At 40.6% G+C, this 22,514-nt stretch overlaps 1 protein-coding gene across 1 annotated transcript; it reads right to left on the bottom strand.

Annotated features, from left to right (window-relative positions):
* Positions 1 to 9,372: 9,372 nt before the first annotated feature.
* On the bottom strand, positions 9,373 to 19,005 carry LOC117667003 (ryncolin-3). The gene is made up of 8 exons (XM_034420128.3): positions 18,788 to 19,005; positions 16,094 to 16,231; positions 15,446 to 15,508; positions 15,150 to 15,185; positions 12,708 to 12,841; positions 12,145 to 12,274; positions 11,371 to 11,505; positions 9,373 to 10,234 (listed from the first exon to the last, which is right to left on the bottom strand). The coding sequence occupies exons 1-8, from the start codon at positions 18,900 to 18,902 to the stop codon at positions 9,987 to 9,989; spliced, it is 999 nt and encodes a 332-aa protein (XP_034276019.1). The 5' UTR covers positions 18,903 to 19,005; the 3' UTR covers positions 9,373 to 9,986.
* Between the last annotated feature and the right edge of the window lie 3,509 nt (positions 19,006 to 22,514).

Genomic DNA, 22,514 nt, shown 5'->3' with positions numbered 1-22,514 from the left:
TTAATAGTTTTAATATCTCTGACCTGAGTTCGTTATTCTCTATTTCGATTTCCTTCTGGTCATCAATTTCATCTATTATTTCTTCGTCTTCAGTGGTGTATTCTTCGGATTCTCTCGAAATTGCGTTTGTGGATTCGTTGATTATTTCTTGTTCTGTTTCCATTTCTTTGCTGTAGGCCCTGGTGTTGGGCCTATCTTTCTTAGACATTTTAAAGTTTTTTATTGAGTCAATTAACCATCCTCTGCTACCAGCTTGTTGCAATATTTTCAGGATCAGACTCAATAATATTAGTAAGAGTTAAAGGTTTAAATATATTTCCTTTTATTTACAATAGGCATTCTATATTCACTGAATATTCACAGATAGAAGCAAAGAAAAGGGTGTAGGTGGCTCCTTATATATGCAATGGGTGGAGCTATGAGTGGGAGTGGTGAATTATGAATACATTAAGAAGTGAAGAATAAGTTAACCCCTGATACCCCGTTCATATATTATTTACACATTAGAGAATAAGGCATTTACATCTGACAAGCTTTTACAATTTTCCTTCTTGGATAAATACTCCCTGACAAAAACTGACACTACCTCAATTATCCTGGCTAAGTTTATTGTATCTAATGCATGACTAAAAATTAATCCCTTCTGCAATTTTCATAAATTCTTATGGATTATAAATGTATTTTATATCCAGACAAGTATAGTATAGAATAAATTGTTTTTTAAAATATGGTATACAGAGTGAAAGGTTAGAAAATAGATTAATATCTAGCAAGTAGATTAATAGGCTTTTCCCAAAAAGCAATTTGTCCTAGCCTAGCCAGTCTTGCCATAAAAACAGGTTACATTAAAATAAAACATCTCTTGTAATGGTATGTGAGAAAGATCTTAGGACAATAGGTGAAGAGATGTTACCAAGGGACAACATAGCCTGCAGCTAGAGAGTGGGCAGGGAAAGAGGCTTAGAAGAGACCCTTCTAGTTTTTCCATTGTAGAGGAGATGGTTGGGAGAGAGAATTGCCCTCTTGTAACATCATGCTTTACAACCGCATCGCTTAGCAATGGAAACTTTGATCCCAATTGCCGTTGGAACTGAGGACTACCTTTCCATGCTATTACTGTGGAAAGATGAAGCTTGTATTCTCTCAGTCAGTTAAGACAACAGTCTTCTTTTCACACCTCCAGTTTAATTTTTTTTTCATTCCAGTTAATGGCTAGTTTTCTTGTCACTTCAATTGCAACCTCTGTGTAATGGTACTTGAGGATAAGGGGCAGTGGTCAGATTCAATTTTTTTTACTACTGGTTCTGTGGGTGTGGCTTGGTGGGTGTGGCTTAATGAGTGTGGCAGGGGAAGGATACTGTAAAATCTCCATTCCCTCCCCACTCCAGGGGAAGGTTACTGCAAAATCCCCATTTCCTCAGCTGGGACTCGGGAGGCAGAGAATAGATGGGGGCGGGGCCAGTCAGAGGTGGTATTTACTGGTTCTGCGAACTACTCAAAATTTCCACTACTGGTTCTCCAGAACTGGTCAAAAGCTGCTGAATACCACCTTTGATAAGGGGTATATGGGGTGGGGTGGGGAGAGAAACATGCAATTGAAACCTCACACACCTTTTAAATGTTAAAACAGTCAGTCAGAGTTGGACAATTATATCATTTTTGAACTAATGAATGAATAAATTTGCTGTGAAGATCAACTGAATGAGCTACATTCAGCTCAGAAGAGAAGAACAGCCAAACCAATGGAGAACCCAAAGGAAGAAAGCAATCAGGGCCCAATCTGTGAAGACTTGCTCTACCAGCGACTCTGTCACAGGAAGGTTGAAGCAACCAGGGCAGTCACAAGAAATCAATATCCCTTCCAACTTTGTTGTTTCTTTTCAACAGATCTTTTTGCTGAAGCTCAAGTTTCCCTGCTTTAACTCAACAGTGTTAATCAAGCCTGACCCAGCTCCCAAGTCCACCCAAGTCTATTGACCTTGCTCAAGGAAAGCCCCATTTGTGCTATCCAGGAACAAAGAGCTTCAGCTCCTCTGCGTTTTTGGATAGTTAATCCAGTATCACCCTTCATGGCCATTTTGAGCCTGGATCATTTAATTCCCAATTTACTTTCCTTTCACTCTCTTTCCTCCCTGCCTCAGCCCACTTACCCAAGAATCTCTCTCCCAGGTCACTCTTAAGGAAGAACAGACAATTTATACCAATTATCTTAACAACCCAAACATATTTAGGCACATTGTGAATAAGTATCATTTTTAGTTAAAATGAATTAATCTTATATAGAAACATAGAACTATAGAAAACTGATGGCAGAAATGGACTTACTGGTCCATCCAATTTGTTCTTTGATTTTTTTAAATATTTCTTTTAATTTTTTATGTTTTTATTGGATGCCTTGGTGGTGCAGGGGACTAAGTGCTGTTAAATAGCACTTAGCTGCCAGCTGCCTGCAATGATTGTGAGTTCAAATCTCACCAGACTCAAGGTTGACTCAGCCTTCCATCCTTCCGAGGTAGGTAAAATGAGGACCTGGATTGTGGGGGCAATAAGCTGACTTTGTATAAAAAAGAACACCACTTGGGGGGGGGGGGGCAAAAGCCCTACTAAGCAGGTATATACAAAAGTATGACGGCTATTGCTTAACACATTGTAAGCTGCCCTGAGTCTCCGGAGAAGGGCGGCATATAAATCGAACCAATAAATAAATAAATAAATGATGTACATGTGTTTATCCCAAGCATATTTAAACTCAATTACTGATGGGTAACCTACTACCTCTGCTGAAAGTTGGTTCCAAGCATCTAATCTTTCTGTGAGGTAATACTTTCTAAATTTACTTTTGAATTTATCTCCTGTCAATTTGAGGTTATGTCCCCATGTTCTTGATTTTTTGCTTAATATTGAAAATGCTGCCTTCTAGAACCTCATTCATACCCTTAATATATTTAAGGGTTTCAGTCATTACCCCCTTTTCTTTCGGAATCTCATTTTTAACTGCCCACACATATTTAAGCATGCTGTGTACAAGTAGTACTCTGTCTGATCTAATTCAGAAAGCAACTTGGGAGTCCACAATAAAATATCTAAAATGATTTTAAAAATGTGCAGTAATGCATATGGAATTAAATGGTTGTTGATGGATCATTTCTTTATTTCTATGCAATAAACTTTAAGAAAAATATAATGCTGTGTTGATGCAGAAGTTCTCCACACTATGGCAGTGTTGGCCACAAGATATCAACCTCATCAATTCTATATGCACTCATAAAACAGTTCAGTACAGGTATTCCTATAATGACAATGGAGAATAGTTCGTAACATTATGGATAAAGCAATGGGAAAAAATCACATAGTGCTTTATTGTTATATATGAAAAATGCACAACCTTTATACACTCAGCATTGAAAAGTTCCTACAATGTCCACAAATAGTAGGTATTAGTAGTAATAAAAATGGCATAACTGGCAACAGTGGCCAAGTTAATGGCCCTAGTGAGAGAAAAATCACTGAAGAAATTCATTTCTAATTGTGGACTTTTTTGCAGGAGATGAAGAAACATCAAAATTTGTCATATGGATTTGATGATTTTTTTTATTTCCCCTTTTCTTTTTTGGGAAAAATTGACATTTTAGTATAGTTTTAAACTAAAGCCAAAAGTAAGCATTCTCTATAACTTTGGAAGACGTTGAAAGCCATTCTTTGTATATATTTCTGTTTTTTTAAAAAATACTTTTTTATTACACTTCAGTCCCTGTTCTTTTTTTCTTTTTTTTTACTCTTAATCATTTTTTAATCATTGATTTATGTTGTTTTTAATGTTTCTGCTTTGTAAAATGCAGTAAAATTATTTGAAAAAAAAAAGAGTTGCTTTGCTAAGGTAAAGTTTCAAGTCACTTTGAAACTCAGGCACATGTACGCGCACACACAAACAGACATACACAACGTCCACCATCAAACAGAAACTGCTGAGTTGCTTGACTTACTTCCTCCAGAGCTTCTTCTGTTTCATCACATACTCCACCTCAGCTTCCTCTATGCCTACAATGTCAGGCAAATTTCTAAGCATCTGTTCCATATGCCCACAGAATTGTTCTCTTCTGAATTGCTCTACATTTCAAATTCTGTTTATGAAGATCAGATTCTGCTGTTTGTAATCTGTGACACATGTTATTCATTTTATTGTCTGAATTTTTTGTTCCATAATATACAGTGATTGTATATCTAGTCATAATACTACTGAAATGAGCTGATAAGATGCTGCTTTAATTCACTTCCCCAATCTTAACAATCAAAATATATTTACTTGCTTGATTAAAGTCAAAGAGCAAAAAAATCAATTTTTGTTGCTTCCTTCTGTTAATCCAAATTTACATCACAGTTTAGAGGCATCTGTAATGATGATTTAACCATTTCATCTTCAGAAGAGTTAGGGCTATATCCTTGTTCTTTAGTCAATTTCTACATAAATGACACAATTACAGTTCTTTCTAAATTCCGCCTGGACTACTGTACTACTGTAATGCTCACTACATGGGGCTCCCCTTGAGGAGCACCCGGAGGCTCCAACTGGTCCAGAATGCAGCAGCGCGGGTGATTATGGGGGCGACATGGCGCTCCCATGTAACACCTCTCCTGCGCGAGCTGCACTGGCTTCTGGTGGTCTTCCGGGTGCACTTCAAGGTTTTGGTTCTCACCTTTAAAGCACTCCATGGCTTAGGGGCTGGATATCTACGAGACCACCTTCTGCTACCGATAACCTCCCACCGGCCAATACGCTCCCACAGAGAGGGTCTCCTCAGGGTGCCGTCGGTCAAGCAATGTCGACTGGTGACCCCCAGGGGGAGAGCCTTTTCTATGGGAGCACCCGCCCTCTGGAATGAGCTACCCCCAGGGATACGAATGATCCCGGACCTCCGTACTTTCTGCCGGGCTCTGAAGACTTTCTTATTTCAGCGAGCTGGGCTGGCTTAAAATTTTAATTGATTAATTTTATGGGTAAGGGGTTTTAAAATTGGAAAGCCAAATTGGATTTAATTATTTTTAAATTATTTTAATTTTTATACTGCATGTATTTTAACCCTGGCTGCTCACCGCCCTGAGTCCTTCGGGAGAAGGGCAGTATAAAAATTAATTAATTAATTAATTAATTAATTAAATAAATAAATAAATAAATAAATAAATAAATAAATATTTTACCCCATAATGCTTGTCCACTGTCCTATATCCATCTTCTTCTAAAGAAGATTGAAATCATCTTGTTAAGTAGGCACCTTATCTGTAACCTAAATGGGCCTAGATGCTTTAGTGTTTTATTCTTCCAGAAAATTTCTTGAAATCAATTACTAAAAAATAAAGGTCCTGGTTTAATCTAGAATACACTTTAATTCCTCCATTACATGGGAAATCAATTTAAAAAACAAATGAATCAAGTTAAGGGCTTAAAGTAACTTGGTTACCTTTACTGATTGGAATAATGAAGTGAGTGAGCTTTCTATTAGAGCTCAAAAAGTTGCTAACACAATCTTAAAGTATATCAGTCTTACCGGCAATAATAACATCCCTGTAGCAATAAAATTGTATAAAGCAAAGATTCCGAGTCTGTTGTTACATGGTTGCACAACTCTGTGTTTATAAGAATGTCTCTACTCTAGAAACTGCTCAGTCTAAGATCTTTAGAATTGTTTGGCTAGAGTTTGGCTGACTTTCACTTTGCCTTGTCAGGTTTTGGCTGAAACAAATCTTTGATGGGTGAGTCTCTGTTTTACTTTACCGTCTTGGAAAGCTTTATTTCTTCCCTACGGAGGAAAATTGATTCTGATCTAGCTTATTATGGTTTTTGACCCAGGCAATTCTGATAATTTATCTCAGTCTAGAGGAAACCTTAATTAACCTTAAGTAAAGGATGTCTTTAGATGACCATCTGACGGCCGTAACCAGGGGGGCCTTCGCACAGGTCCGTCTTGTGCGCCAGTTGCGCCCGTTCCTAGACCGGGATGCCCTCGTCACGGTCACTCACGCCCTTGTTACCTCTAGGTTGGACTACTGTAACACCCTCTACAGGGGGCTGCCCTTGGGATGTGTCTGGAGGCTTCAGCTAGTCCAAAATGCAGCCGCGCGGGTAGTTACGGGGGCGTCTAGATACTCCCATGTAACACCTCTCCTGCGTGAGCTGCACTGGCTACTGGTGGCACTCCGGATACGTTTCAAGGTGCTGGTGCTCACCTATAAAGCCCTTCATGGCTTAGGCCCGGGGTACTTGCAGGACCATCTCCAGCCGTTCTCCCATCGTCCTGTGCGCTCTCACAGAGTTGGCCTCCTCAGGGTGCCGTCGGCCAAACAATGTCGGCTGACGACCCCCAGGGGGAGGGCGTTCTCTGTGGGAGCCCCGACCCTCTGGAATGGATTGCCCACTGAGCTCAGGACAGCCCCCGACCTTCTTTCCTTCCGTCGCGAGCTGAAGACGTGGCTCTTCCGCCAATTAAACTGATCCGTTTGGGGGTACACTGGTATAATTTTAAATCATTTTTTAATTGGGTTACTGATTTTAATTTGGTATTGTATTGTGATTTGTATTGAAGTTGTCATTTTATAAGCCGCCTTGAGTCCCTAGGGAGAAAGGCGGCATATAAATCGCAATAAATAAATAAATAAATAAATAAATAAATAAATATGGGATTTAGATCTACAAAATGACAGAGCTAAAATAATTCATCCCTATTATGGCCCAATTGCAAATTATCCATGCACAATTCCTAGCTACTTCCACACATCCTACACAGTTCATATTAATCCTCATAGGAGACATTTTAACTTACTTTGAATGGTGCACTATTCACAGGAACACATTTGCTATAAACAAATATATTAGTGTCCTATGTAACAATTATATGTGCTCAGACAGACACAGGTAATCATATTATTTTTCTGGGGCTGTAGATTCTTATTAAGTTGCAAACAAAATCAGTTGCACACTGAATTTCTGTGCCAAAACATAACAATGCAGCTAATTTAATTATTATTTAGCAAAATAAAAAGTTAGTATAAATTCATAAGAACTGGCTATGAAACTCCATCCTAGAATTTTGCATCCAGAAATAATTTTGTGGAAGTTCACACAACGATGCCCTTGAAGTGATGTCCCAGTGCCTGGAGGCCATGCGGATCTGGATGGGGAGGAATAGGCTCAGGCTCAACCCATCCAAGACTGAGTGGCTGTGGTTTCCGACGTCCCGATATAGTCAGTTGGTGCCATCACTGACTATTGGGGGTGAATCATTGGCCCACACGGAGAGGGCGCGCAACTTGGGCGTCCTCCTGGATTCACGACTGTCTTTAGGAGAGCACTTGACGGCCGTTACCGGGAGGATTTTTCATCAGGTTCGCCTGATTCGCCAGTTGCGTCCCTTTCTGGATCGGGACTCCTTACGCACAGTCACTCATGCCCTCGTCACCTCCCGCCTGGACTATTGTAACACTCTCTACATGGGGCTCCCCTTGAGGAGCACCCGGAGGCTCCAACTGGCGCAGAGTGTGGCCGTGCGGGTGGTAATGGGAGCGACATGGCGCTCCCATGTAACACCCCTCCTGCGCGAGCTGCACTGGCTCCCGGTGGTCTTCCAGGTGCGCTTCAAGGTTTTGGTTACCACCTTTAAAGCACTCCATGGCTCAGGACCTGGGTACTTGTGGGACTGCCTACTACCACCAATAGCTTCCCACCGGCCGGTACGCTCTCATAGAGAGGGGCTCCTCCGGGTGCTGTCGGCCAAACAATGTCGACTGGCGACCCCCAGGGGGAGAGCCTTCTCTGTGGGGGCACCTACTATCTGGAACAAGCTCCCCCCGGAGATACGTGATCTGTCCCCGTACCCACACACACACACACAGCCAGTCGAGGGTTAAGGAAACACTTTGGAACGCACCCAGTTCTTATCTCCCACTTGGCAGCAATAGACACACCGTCTGCCAAGTGACTTTATTTTCAAAGTAAAACAGAAAGATAAATACTCAAGTGTCCAAATGTCCGACACTTTAAATCTTTCTCTCAGCAGCTCCGGACGAGGCTTTAGTGACTATCCAAGGTTTGCTTTGTTCGTCACAAGGATCCTTTGACCACTACCCTCTATTATATAGTCTCTGGGGTGTGGTCCAGTGACTCAGTTCTAATCCCTAGCACGCCTCCTAAGCTGCTGCAAACGTTTATCACGCCTTCAGAGGCGTGCGTCCAGGAATGATGTTTCCTCATCACTCTGATTTGAATCAGCTGTCTCTTCTCCCTCGGCTGGCACTTGAGACAATGCCGGAGGGGAGGGGCCTGGAGAGGGAGGCCTGGCTGACTCCTCTTCCTCATGCTCGGAGCTTTCTTCCTCCGATGGGACAGGCTCAGAGGGCGGGGCCACAACAATACGGAGGATCCCGGATCTGCGCACCTTCCGCCACGCTCTAAAGACCTTTTTATTTCAACAGGTGGGCCTGGCCTAACTTTCTCCCTCTTTTTAAACAATTTTAATATTTTAATATTTTTTAATATTTTTAATACTCAAAGTTTAAATTTGTTTTAAATTGATTGGGGTTTTAATCTGTCTGTGCCAAACTATTTAATTCAATTTTATTTCTGCTTTTTAAATTTTGTATATATGTTACAATATATATGTATATATTATTGTTGGCTGTTCACCGCCCTGAGTCCTTCGGGAGTAGGGCAGTATATAAATCAAATAAAAGTAAAGTGAAGTAAGTAAAGGATATGGAAAGAGCACTCTGGAGCTGTGTGATCTCAGGATCAGTTATGGAGAGAGGGATCTTCATTGTCTATGATAGGGGTCCCCAACCTGTGGGACACAGCCGACTACTGGGCTGTGGGCTAAATTGCCACCGGGCCATGTATGTGTGTATCTGCGCATGGGCACAGCCTTACTCAACCGAGTGTCATTGCAGGCGCTTGCTGCCCCACTCACGCAGGCCACATTGTGGGCCCTCATGGCCCCACTTGCACCAGCTTCGTGTGAAAGTTGTGGGCACTTGTGCATGTACGCACATGCACACGCACTTGCCCCTCCCACAAAATCATCCCCTCTTTCCCCCTCCCCCACTCTACCAACCCAGAAAGGTTGGGGAACTCTGGTCTAGGATGAACCATCACTTCTGAATAACCTTCAAGGGCTTGTAGTTATACTTTGGAGATTAAAATACTTCATTGCCAGCCAAATTAGAGATGAGAGACAAGCTTTTTTCCCTTCTGGAGGCATTTCCTCTCAGCATTAAACTGCATTGTATGTGTTGAAAACACTTTCCCAAAGGCTTCAACTTTTGTAAAACACCAGATCCTTCAGAAAAGCATGTAATAATCATACAGATAAAGTAAAATGCTACAGAAACAAGTCAGACCAATTTATTTAGTGAGTTAGACTTCCTATTAAGTGTGAATGATGTGACTGAATCAGCAGCTGGAAGGAAGCAAAGATAATTTTTCTCTTTACAAGTAGATTCTCAGGTTTGATCTGAGTTACATTCTTTGTCAGATTTCCTTGAGCATAAAAAACACTGACATTGTTATCTCTGATATTGCTTCTGCCAACTTAGTCATTTTAAGGCAGTTCATTTATAAAAACCTTCCAAGGATGCTTTACCCAAGACAGAGGTCCAAGTGAATCCTATTACTGAAGTTGATTCATAAAGCAGAGACCCACAAATGAGTAGAAACTATTGTGCTACTTTACCTACTTATGGATTATAGATCAATAAACATCAGCTTTGTAGCACATTGAGGAACACTCTCTCCTCAGGGAAAAAAAAAGGAAAATGAAGAAGGAAAAGAGTTTGAACCCCATCCCCATCTAAATAAAAAAGGGATTTCTACAAGAGAGAACAGTCACACAAAGGAGCAGTTTTAAAGATTTGCTGCATTTAATTTTTCTTTCCCCAGGAGAAAATAGAGAAGAAGAAGAATTTTGGGTCATGTTGATGAATCTGTGAAATTGTGGTTTCATTTATTGTGGTCTAATTTTCATATCCGCATACTTGTAAGAATAATTATGCCCCTTCCCAGCATGCCAGTTGATGCCATCAGCATAAGAGGTATGTTCGCCTTTGTGATACAGGCCATTCAGGTTGGAAGAGTGGCATTTAGTGTACCACCAGGCTCCTTTGAAACTTACGGCACAATTTCCATCATAGATATCATTGTCTCTGTCTTTGGTAGAGAATGCATATTCATTGTGTGCAGAGAGAGAATCACCTAAAAGGAGGAAATCACAGGGAAGCACTAAGTTTATGTCTTCCAGGAACACAAACCTGCAGGGTTTTTCACCAATGAAAAATGTTTCTACACCACTAAGAATTAGAAAGGGATCAAATATAAATGCTAGAGCATCTGGTTTATTTGCACAATTTCCTAGATTTGAACATTGGCATCACTAGCCCAGTCAAGAAGATACAATGTGTTTTTCAATGATTTTAGTTGTTTTTTTGAAGCCATGGCTTACTTAACTTGACTTGTTCAATGCATCACTATGAGGTCCATCTAACACAGTGGTCCTTAACCTTCCTAATGCCGCGACCCTTTAATACAGTTCTTTATGTTGTGGTGACCCCCATCCATAAAATTATTCCTAAGACCATTGAAAATATGTGTTTTCCAATGGTCTTAGGCGACCCCTGTAAAAGGGTTGTTCGACCCCCAAAGGGGTCGCAACCTACAGGTTGAGAACCACTGATCTAACAGGTCACGATGTAAATCTTTCTGATAAACCAGAATGTCTGAACCCCATTAACACATTAAGCCAAAGAATGGATAGGTTCCCTGAGTCTGGGATTGCATTTTGCTCCCTGGACCAGTTGAACGGCTGCCTCTTCATATTCACACCCCCATATTGTTCCTCTGATAAGTTAGAAAGGAATTAGACAGCCCCCGGCTTAAACTGTTTCTGCATTCTGCATCAGGTCATGTGATATTATTATGCAGTCAGATGTTTAGATTGGATTTGGCATTTTTATCCACCTATTGAGTCCTTCCCAAGGACCTATTATAGGCAGATATTGATGTTTGATTGTGTTACAATATTGTTGCAACATGCAAGCTGTTTCAAGTAAACATGCCTTTACAATTGACTGGTGGTTATTTTGTCAATGCCAATGGTGTTCAAGTGGTGGTACATGAGCATAAGCACTTATTACTATTGGTACTACCTTTGCTTTCTTTTGCCACAGATATTCCATTTCTGCTTGCAGGTCTTTGTATTTTGTTATCTTCTCCAGTTTTTCTATGATTCAATTTATTTTCTGCCCATCTCACTATTTGAAGCAACTATTTATATTTGTTCTATTCACTGTAAGAAAGTACTAGAATGCAGAGGCATTTTCTGTATTACTCACCCATGTTGCCATCCAAATAGGAACCCAATATTAATTTGTAATTTTCACTTTCATTTGTGATTCTGAAACTGGAATATGTTGCAAAGGTTTTGACACCATTGAAATCTTCAAGATCAATCCTCAACTGCTGTGTTCCTGAACACCAAAAGATAGATACTATTAGAGAACTACTCGAAGTCCTTGAAGGGAAGCCTGCTAATCACTATATAGACTTCCATTCCATATGAACATGATCATGGTGGGATTATGATCCATGTCCATCCAAAAGCAATGATGAGTAGCCAGCATAGAGGAACAGAATCACAGGAGCACAAAGGGTGTCCCAGATAAATTAAACTCCAGTTTCACTTGAGTTTTTTCAGTCTTTTTGCACAATCAGAAGGTGATCCTCTGAACTGCCATTTTTTCCTTTACCATTATGAAGTCAATCTTTTAATAATTTTCTATGTACATACTATTGGTTAAGGCAGTGAGGAGGGGTACAGATCAGGGGTGAAATCCAGCAGGTTCTAACAGGTTCTGGAGAACTGGTAGCGGAAATTTTGAGTAGTTCAGAGAATTGACAAATACCATCTCTGGCTGGCCCCAGAGTGGGGTGGGAGTGGAAATTTTGCAATATCCTTCCCCCAGGAGGGGAGGGAATGGAGATTTTGCAGTATCCTTCCCCTGGAGTGGGGTGGGAAAATTAATTCTGATATAGGTAAGTATTGTCTGTGTAAACTGATTTAAAGTATCAAAGTGAGCATCAGGTAGAAGAGGAGATTTTGGTCTTACCAGAGCTGGTGAGAAGATGGATCTTATCATTGCCCAGCCAGAATTCTGATCCTTGCCTCCCAAATCCTTTCTTGTATGATTCCCAGTCACGGTAGAAATCCACAGACCCATCCTGCCGCCTCTGGAATTGCTGTGGAGAAAAAGGGAGCGATACCTCTGCACCTGTTTGATGGAGAAGCTGCTGTCCTAATCTTAGGCCATTTCTGAAGTGGGGGACTGCCTTTCAGTCTGTTTTGCAAAAGACCTTGAATAGAACTATGACTCTCCTTCTAAGTCATAACTGGGGAGCAACTCCTTGAGACCATCTTTGTGCCTTCAGTTCTCTACTCTCCTGGCTCAAATCCCAAGAGGGGACTTGGGAGTCTCATTCAGCTCTGGGGCTGCTACTTGTCCATCACTCATCTCTTCAGATGAGAGAAGACTGAATAGCTGTTATTATTTTATAACAAAAATGATAGCATGGAGCCTGCTTGTTTAAAAGATTAATTATAGTAACATGGGATTTTTTGCTCTTCTGATGCATTCAGGTATCTCTTCATCCTCCTTCTTGGGCTTCCACTTACCAACCAGCCTCCTCCATCTGTCTCCATGTCACAGAAAACCAGCATCGGGTTCCCCTTGGTTGGGTAGATTGTATACCAGCCACTCAGGGTCTCCCCACGTTCCAGGAGGTCTTTGCAGTTTCTGGCTTCTGTCTCTAGAGGAAGAATAGGGAGAAGAAATGAGTGGATCAGTTCAGGCAAATAGATATCTGGGACTGATATCGACTTTTGTGGAGAACTCCCAAGTGTGAAATCACTATAGTCTCAGTTGTAGTAATATGAATGCTTGTAGCACAATGAATTCATGGAGATCCCTTGTAAAAAGGGATTGCATAAAGAAAGCATGATAATTCCAGGGGGAAAAGAGAATCATAGTAGATATCTTTGGAACTGTTGGGCTTGCTGATGGGAGTTTGAGTCTCATTGGGGAATGTTGATACATGCAAACAACAAGTATCATAATGATCCTCAGCCTGTGGTTAATGAGTTTGTACTAGTCCAAAACTGATTCTTAATTTGGCTACTACAAAGTCCTTTCTTTCTCTTCATCCAGTAAGCATATGCATCCAAGTAAAATTTAAAACTTGAGGACATATTTTCTAGAAAGCCATTATTCCCTTCTTTCAGGGCTGCAATGTTTTAAAAATATTATTTTCACTTCAAAATGTTTACCAAGTTCTTACCAGGTCTTTCATCACTTTTAAAGTAATTTTATATAAGTGTTATTATTATGATTTTGTTGCCCAGCCAGCCAGATGTTTAGATTGGATTTGGCATTTGGCATTTTTGTCCACTGAAGGTTATGGTCACAGAGAAGTCATGCTTCCTAGATCCTGTGTGAGGACAATATATTGAGCCACGGTGGCACAATGGTTAGAGTGCAGTACTGCAGGCTACTTCTACTGACTGCCAGATGCCTGCAATTTAGCAGTTTGACTCTCACCAGGCTCAAGGTTGACTCAGCCTTCCATCCTTCCGAGGTGGGTAAAATGAGGAGCCAGATTGTTGGGGGCAATAGGCTGACTCTGTAAACTGCTTAGAGTGGGCTGTAAAGCACTGTGAAGCAATACATAAGTCTGCTATTGCTATTGCTATTGCTATATAACAGGAGGGATCCATTCTGCCAGAAACTAGGAGGTGAGCCGACACAATGGAAGAAAAGCTGTCCCTCAAGTAACCAGGTCCTAAGCCATACAAGGTTTGAAAGGGAACAACCAGCATTTTGAAGCCAGCTAGCAGCCAATGCCACTCTCATCGCTGTGATCACATAGGCGCAATGAGACAGGGTCATTACTGCTTGTTTCATTCTATTTTGAAACAATTGTAGTTTCGAGGTAGTCTTCAAGGATAGCCCTATGTAGAATTCTTTAAATTAGTTCAATCATAAAGTGATCAGGGCATAAGTGGTCACCTGCAGGGACTCCAGGTCAAGAAAATGACACAACTGGCTTACAAGATATACCTATGCAAAGATGCTCATGGCCACAGCTGTCACCTAACAAAAGCTTTGAAGTACTATAGTGTCCTTTTAGTAGAACTTTTTAAAATATTCTTCTGATGTTTCCATCTTCCTGTTGTTAAATATATTATCTCATGTTCCCGCATGCATTCTGAATCGTGTCAGTTCAATTGCCATTTCTCTTTATATATGATGATGTAATTTCTTCTGAAGGATTTTCAACAGTATCTTCTGAATTTCCTCTTATATCTTACTACCTTTTATATAGTGTATATTCAATAACAAGTTTTTATTTTTTCTCAGACCATGAGAAGCCTTTCATTCTAAGATTAAGAAATTACATATTTCCACGTTGAATGTAAAGTATTGCACTGTCTCAGGACTCAACAGCTTTACATATTTACTGACTTTCTGTAAAGTTACATAAAAATATAGCTTATCAGATGGCTTAGTAAGTTCTTGTAATTTTAATTGCAGATATTTTGGTAGGAAATAATCAGATAGGAAGAAAAGTCATCAGCTCTTATCACCTGCTTATATTAATTCCACCTGCTTACATTAATAACTTGTACTGCTTTTATACTTGATTGGCTGCCAACGCTTCTGGAAATAACAACTTGGTGAGAGTATTGAGACTATGAATCCTGCTTAGAAGTGTAATAGGGTGGAGCTAAAAGAAATATGCTTTTCTAACTTGAGTTCAGTCCATTAAATGACTGATAATACTGTACATTGTATCCATTAAGATAGATAGGCTGCTGCAAATGATGGAGATTGTAGTTGGCACAGATAGGAATGTGCTCGGTCAAAGGAAGTTGATTGGCAGATTTATAGGCATCTTAGCATAGTTATAATAGTCTGGCAAGGCTGACACTAGCAAAACAAGCTTTCTGCATTTGATGCTTCCAGGTTTCTTGGCCCAGAATCATCCAGCTAGCCATCTAGGTGAAAGACTGAAGCAACTCAACTAGGAAGCTATTGAGAAAGAGGAAGAAGAGACATACCTTTTGGTTGACAATTGTCTAAGCTGCAGGCATCTCCTGTAAGAAAAAAAAAAGCAATTTCTTGTGCAGTGGGTAAACAGAAAGGTCCATAAGGCCTATAAATAAGAATAATCTCTTAGATGCCAGTGTATTGTCCATTCTTCATAGTGATGGACTGCTATCAACATTTGGTTCTGTATTACAAACCATTCAACCAAGGACACCATGAAATAAAGTGTGATTGGTGACATACAAGCGGGCCGATGCTTCCCCTTTAATCCAGCTCTTGCACAACTTCTGATCTCAATCAGTATTACCTTTGTCTCCTTTGTCTCCTTTTGGTCCAGCTTTTCCAGTTATCCCAGCAGATCCTCTTTCACCTGAAGAAGAGGAGGAGAAAGACCAGCTCAGGAGCATCAAAATACATCTTCAAAAGACTTTTGAAGCCAGACATTGCAGCTTCCAGAGAGCAAACAATCAAAGAGGAAAGATGTTTGGATTTGAGATGATAGCTTCGAATTTTAGCTCAGGGCTGTTGAGAGTCTTGATTTGTATGAAATTATGTTGGATTTGTAGGGTAGTGACCAACAAATCCTTAGTAGCATTGCTGATTCTCCTGAAAGGAAGAAGGCTCATGGGCATAAGAACAACTCATAGAACAAAACGACCTAATCCTCCTGTCTTTAAAATGTTCCCACAATACCAGAGAACCAAAGAAGCATCTCCTGACTTCTTTGCTAAGACATTGATCTTAAGGATCCTCTTACTGACTAAAGAACATGCAATTTTCATTTCCTATCTAGCATTTGGGAGAAAGAGAATTGCTTCTGTCTCTCTGCCAGCAACTTCTTTTCTAGGCAAGCAGCTTTATTAATGCAAAGTTTGCTTCCCACTGTTGCAAGGAAAGACAGCAAATAAGCTGTTGCGAATACCTGGAATGACATCTTCAATGGGCATTTACTCACCTGGGGGCCCCTGAGGACCTGGGTCACCCTTTAGCCCTGGTGATCCATTTGTTCCTGGCACACCTGGAATTCCAGGTATCCCAGCCTGACCTTGGAGAAGAATCTTGTCCTTTCCGCATTGTGTTAAGCCCTTCAACTCTGGCATAGGAGAAAGAGCATAAAAAGGACACAACATGAAAAACAGAAAAGAAGCAGTGTGGTTTCCTTATGGGGCAATAGGTTCACATTAAACCAAAATAGCACGAGTGAGGTGCTAAAAAATCAGGGTGGAGAAGAACACAAGGTGATTAAGGTATAAAAGAGACACAAAATTCCTTCCACTTCTATTTTCCACACATAAATGTTATTTCTGTTCCTGGGCTGTTGGAGAATGCGAGAATGAAATTAGGGGGCTATTGCCCAAGGACTTTTCTCTAACGCAACAGTGCATACTTCTTAAAAGTATTGGTTTGTTTTGACTCTCCCTTTCCCCTTCCTTTTTCAAATATATATATATATATATATATATATATATATATATATATATATATATATATATATATATATATATATATATATATATATATATATATATGTTTTCTCAGGTTTTCGCGGGTGTTTGTATGTAGGTCTCTGGTTATTCGGGTCTTCTCCCACGTAAAATTGGAAGTGTCTTGGCGACGTTTCGACGAAGTCTCATTCGTCATCTTCAGGCTGGTGTTCTCGGCTTCGTGCTTCCAGGAATTGCTCCTGGAAGCCCGAAGCCGAGAACACCAGCCTGAAGATGACGAATGAGACTTCGTCGAAACGTCGCCAAGACACTTCCAATTTTACGTGGGAGAAGACCCGAATAACCAGAGACCTACCTACCTATATATATATATATATATATATATATATATATATATATATATATATATATCCCTTTCCTTCCTTCCTTCCTTCCTTCCTTCCTTCCTTCCTTCCTTCCTTCCTTCCTTCCTTCCTTCCTTCCTTCCTTCCTTCCTTCCTTCCCTCCCTCCCTCCCTCCCTCCCTCCCTCCCTCCCTCCCTCTCTCTTCTCTTCTCTTCTCTTCTCTTCTCTTCTCTTCTCTTCTCTTCTCTTCTCTTCTCTTCTCTTCTCTTCTCTTCTCTTCTCTTCTCTTTCTTTCACTTTTAAATGAGTCTGGACTCCTGGCAACTGCTGGGCAAATTTCTGCAGCTTTCTTGGCAATCTTTCTCAGAAGTTGCCCTTACCTTCTTCTTAGAGCTGAGAGAGAGTGACTGTTCCAAGGTCACTTTGTGCCTGAAGAAGATGACTTTGTGCCTGAAGCAGAACTAGAGCTCATGGTCCCGCAATTTCTAGTCTGAATATTTTACTGCTACACTAAACCAGCTCTCATCTTCGCCCTTTATACAATGTGAAACCAGGGGCTTTCATGTAAAGCAGAGTTCATTAGGAGCAGGCGTGGGTTCTAAATTTTTTTACTACTGGTTCTGTGGGCGTGGCTTATTTTGTGGGCATGGCTTGTGGGGGGGGTAATGTGACTGGGTGGGCATGGCCAACATTTTTTTTTAAACTTTTAAAAGCATTTTTTCTACAACCTTAAGAGGTTGCAGAAAAAAATGCTTTTAGAAGCCTCTGACAATCAGGCAAGTCAGATCGGATCGCCAGAGGCTTTTAAAGGCATTTTTTTTCCTACAACCTCTTCGTCTGAAGAGGTTGCAGGAAAAAATGCTTTTAGAAGCTTCTGAGATCCCAGCTGAGCTGCACAATCATCAGAGGCTTTTTAAAAAAAACTTTTAAAAGCATTTTTCAGCTGAAGAGTTTGTAGAAAAAATGCTTTTAAAAGTAAAAAAAAAAGCCTCTGATAAGGTGGGCGGGGTAAGTGAGCGGTGACCGGGCTGGGGACCGGTTCGGGGGCATGGCCAGCCAATGTTATTATTCTCCGAACTACTAAAAATTTTTACTACCGGTTCTTGTGAACTGGTGCGAACCGGGAGCAACCCACCACTGATTAGGAGGCCCTGTGTGTATCTAGAAGATGTAGGATTAAACTTTCTTGTTCTCATGTTTACTTATACATGTATATACATAAAACTGGTTAGGCAAATACTTAGGCAAAGATTTTAATCATGTTTTACAGATATCAAAACCCCAGCTAATACATGTTCCACATATACAAAATGTCATCTGAAAATTACCCAGTAGCTCAGGATCAATTCTGTTTTTATTTATTAAAAAGTAACTTATTGATCATTAAAAACTATTCTGAAGTTGCTGCTGCTTTGAGAGGAGCCCCTTTCCCTTAAAGAGCATCACAACTCATCAACTTTCTCCAACCTTTAAATGCCACCAACACCCTCAGGAAATGCTCAATCTTAAAACAGAACTTCCCTCAGCCAGAATTCATCCCTCACCTGTTCCTGAGCCATCTCTTTACCTGCAAAACTGCTAGTCAGCAGTGCCTAGATAGCAATAGCACTTAGACTTATATACCACTTTATAGTGCTTTACAGAACTCTCTAAGCAGTTTACAGGATAAGCATATTGCCTCCAACAATCTGGGTCCTCATGCTCACAGTAGTTGTGGACAGTAGAAAGAATGTGAGGCAAGTATTCCTTTTTTTTATGAATTGGCTTTCCTGGGAAACTAAGTACTAACATTCTGCTCCTGCACTTAGGGACCACACAGAGGCTAAGACCAAGCTGAAACATCAGACAGCTAGAACTCACGTGCACAACAAGTGGCTTCAGTGTCTTGGAGTCCTCCAGTGCCATGATTTGAGACTTCTCCCTCCACAGAACTAGCAACCAGGAAGATCAGGTGGAAACCAGCCCAAAGCTTCATCTTGCCTTGCCAGCTCTCTCTCTGAGAGAGAGATGTGTGGTATCTTGTCTCATATACGTATATATACGGAGATCTTTTAATGATTGCATCAACAGAGTAATCAGGAAGTGCTTACATTTTCTGAGTAAGGATAAATATGCCCATATCAGTTTTGCAATGCCTGTTTGTGCAACTTCAGCAGAGTTCATTATTATTAAGGAAAAAGGGTACTCTTGAATTATGCAATGTTCGTCACATTACCCAACCTTTCCTTATATTGAACAATGTGTGCATTGTAGCCACATTGTATCAGAAAAAACCAAATCAAACCAAAAACATATTGGTTTACATCTGTACACTTTTCCTGATTGGACAAGTTCCCACATTCATTAAGCAACTGATACTGTTGTTTTAAGGGTAAGATATTTGCTCTTGGACGGTTCTGAAGCATACTGCAGCACATTCATAACTTTCTGAGAAGGAATCCCTGAGCCAATCTTATCCTGCAAGAGATCCCTCATTGATGATACATTGACCATATTCCTAGTTCACCAATAGGTAATCACTGATTTTATACAATTATTTTTTTCCTAAAAGAAAAAAGCCATTTTTGTGTGCCACACTTGCAGTAATTATAATTACAGAATTAAAAGTTTGCTAGGTTCCTGGGTTAACAAAAACAGCCACAAGGCAATGCCCTTAACCTCTGGAGATTGGAGTGATTTTCTGATTGCATCTTGAATTGCAAGAGAAATCAATCATCCAATAATAGATAAAGTAAAATCAGATTACTCACTGAAACTATTAACACTGAAGCTGAAGCTTATGTTTTTTTACACATAATGTGCAGGCCAAAGTCATCGGAGAAGGCTTTGTAGCTTGAAAAAAATGCAAGTCAAAGAAGAGGCTAACAGAAGGTAAGGAGGACAAAAGCATGTGATTATAAGAAGCTATTTCTAATAATCAGAGAATCCTGCCAAAACGATATCTATCAGATAAAGGTAAGCTGGAAATGCCTGAACAAGAAGCTTCTTGTCATCACATGGTATCATTTAAGTTCTGTAATCTGCACTGTGAAAACTTGTTTTGAAAAACAGCAGAGATATTTTAAAGTAAATAAATATGGCACATTTAAAGCTGCTAACCAAAAGTAATTTACTTCTGTTTCTCTTGAACATTTCTTGGCTATTTCAGGACATTATTTTGTGTCTCTTAGGCCAATATCAACAATAATTGGGGCTGGTTGGTTGTTAGTGAATGAAAGGATCTCCCTAAACAGCAACGCTCAGACCACAAGATTAAAAGAAAAAAATAATGGGAAAAATTATTTTAATTTCAACTTTCCTGCTGAGAAATTCTCTTGTGAATTTGAGTCTCAAAATGGAAATGTGCAAAGCTTTAAAAGAGTATTTTGCTCCAACAGCTTTAAATCAAGCATCCTCAGAAGCTGCTTCATGAAGCAATGGGGACCCCTTGATTCCTATGATTTAAGTTGTTATTGCCATCTTTTATTTACCCTTTTCTGTCTTTGCAGTGTTGCTGATAAGTTAAGATAAACTAAACAGTTTGTCTTTATTTAATTAAGACAATTTCTTTTCATGCCTCCAGTCTTTCATTCCAGATAGGGACTACTGGTAGTCCTTGATTTACAACAGTTTGTTTAGTGACCATTTGAAGTTAGAACCGCATTGAAAAAAAGTGACTTATGACAATTTTTCACATGATGGTTATAGCATCCCCACACTCACATGATCAAAATTCAGACGCTTGGCAACTGACTCATATTTATGATGTTCGCAGTGTCCTGGAGTTGTGTGATCACCTTTGGTGACTTTCTGACAAGCAAATGAATCTGGGGAAGCCAGATTCACTTAACAACCATGTTACTAACTTAACAATTGCAGGGATTCACTTAGCAACTGTGACAAGAAGGGCAAAACTCACAACAAATGTCTCACTTAGCAACAGAAATTTTGGGTTCGATTGTGGTTGTAAGTCGAGGACTACCTGTATTTTCCTTCTCACTTTAATAGCAACCTATGTGCAAATTGGTACTTGGGACCAGGGACATATGGGGGTGGGGATGTGGAAACACTAGAAATGACCCCCACCCCTTTTTTTAACTTTTAAAGGGTCAGTCAGAGTTGGGCAGATAAAACAAATTTGAATGACTGACTGACTGAATAAATAAATTTGCCTTACAAACATCATTGCATGCTTTAAAAATGGTGGAGCTTTCATTGTGCTATCGTGGTTGCCAAGTTGACATTTTGATCCCCTATTGGGGACATGGGACAGACTGAAATGTGCTGAATATTTTATTAACAATGGTTTGTTCCATTTTGTCCGGGTTAGGGATTGGGAGTAATAAAAGTATCTGTTGTGCCCCTGACTCCCGAGCCTGTCCTAACAGAGGAGGAGGACTCAGAAGGTGATGGGGAGGAACTGACAAGGCCTCCCTCTCCAGGACCCTCCTTTCTGGCAATGCCTCAGGTTCCATCCGAAGGCCAGGAGGAACAGCCTGGGATGTGCCAGGAGGAAGGCATATTGGGGCACCAATTGATAGGGAGCGAGGATGATGAATCCTGGCTTGATCCCAGGCAGCATCGGAGGGAGAAGCGTGTGCAGCAACGGAAGAGGTGTGGGAGGGCCAGAGATTGAGCTGAGTCACGGAGCCACATCCCACCAGGAATAAAAGTGGGTGGGATTGCTCTTCAGGCTTTGTGACGGACAAAGTTAAACCCTGAAAGTCACATTGTGATCTCTGAAATTCGGCTTGGATATATTTTGGACTGAACATTGACTAAACTCTTGTCTCATGGAAAATTTGTTGCTCCTGGAACGGACTGAAGATAAGTCCTCTTCTGCTTTATGGGAGTGAAAACGGTCTTGGCAGGCATTCGGCAGTTTGCTGCCAAAACCTGGGTCTGCCAGGAATTCTAATCCGTTTACCTAATAAAATATTGACAGGTGTGCTTGGTATTACGTTTGCCTGTGTGAGGAAGGGGACAGAACAGTATCATTGAACAGCCTGACTTTGAAACCAAAATGAGTTACACCCAACTCAAAATAGAAGAACAGCCAAACCAATACAGAGCCTAAAGCAAGATAGCAACCAGGGTCCAGTCTGTGAAAACTTGCTGTACCAGGGACTCTGTCAAGGGAAGGTTCAAGCAACCAGGACAGCCAGTTACAAGAAATCAATGTTCCTTGTAGCTTTGGAGCTTGTTTCTCTGCTGTAACTCAGCAGTGTTAGTCAAGCCTGGCCCAGCTGCCAAGTCCACACAAATCTATTCAGCTTGCTAAAGGAAAGCCCCGTTCATGCTATCCTGGAACAAGGAGCTTCAGCATCTCTGCATCTTTGGATAAGCGACCCAGCATCGTCCTGCATGGCCATTTTGGGCCTGGACCATTTAATCTCCAATTTACTTTTGTTTCACTCTGCTTTCTCCCTGCCTCGCCCCATTATCCAACAAACTCTCTTCCAAGAGAGTCTTAAGGAAGAACAGACAATATATACCATTTAACTTAACAGCCCAAACATATTTAGACATATTAAGTGGCATTTTTAAAATCCTAATAGTCTTATTTTACAGCTGAGTACGGAATTTCATTCTTAAGAGCCCACAAATA

This window comes from Pantherophis guttatus, chromosome 1 (assembly GCF_059756535.1).
Source record: "Pantherophis guttatus breed Tessera chromosome 1, ASM5975653v1, whole genome shotgun sequence".
NCBI lineage: Eukaryota > Metazoa > Chordata > Lepidosauria > Squamata > Colubridae > Pantherophis > Pantherophis guttatus.
Note: the sequence above shows the minus strand (reverse complement) of the source record. Positions and strands in the feature narration are given on the sequence as shown.

Excerpts from the sequence above, each read along its gene's own strand:
- LOC117667003 (XM_034420128.3), bottom strand. The coding sequence starts at position 18,902 with ATGAAGCTTTGGGCTGGTTTCCACCTGATCTTCCTGGTTGCTAGTTCT. Across the intron at positions 15,186-15,445 it reads AGGAGACAAAGGAGACAAAG|GAGATGCCTGCAGCTTAGAC; the intron begins GTAATACTGATT and ends TTTTTCTTACAG. Across the intron at positions 12,275-12,707 it reads CAGATGGAGGAGGCTGGTTG|CAATTCCAGAGGCGGCAGGA; the intron begins GTAAGTGGAAGC and ends TTTTCTCCACAG.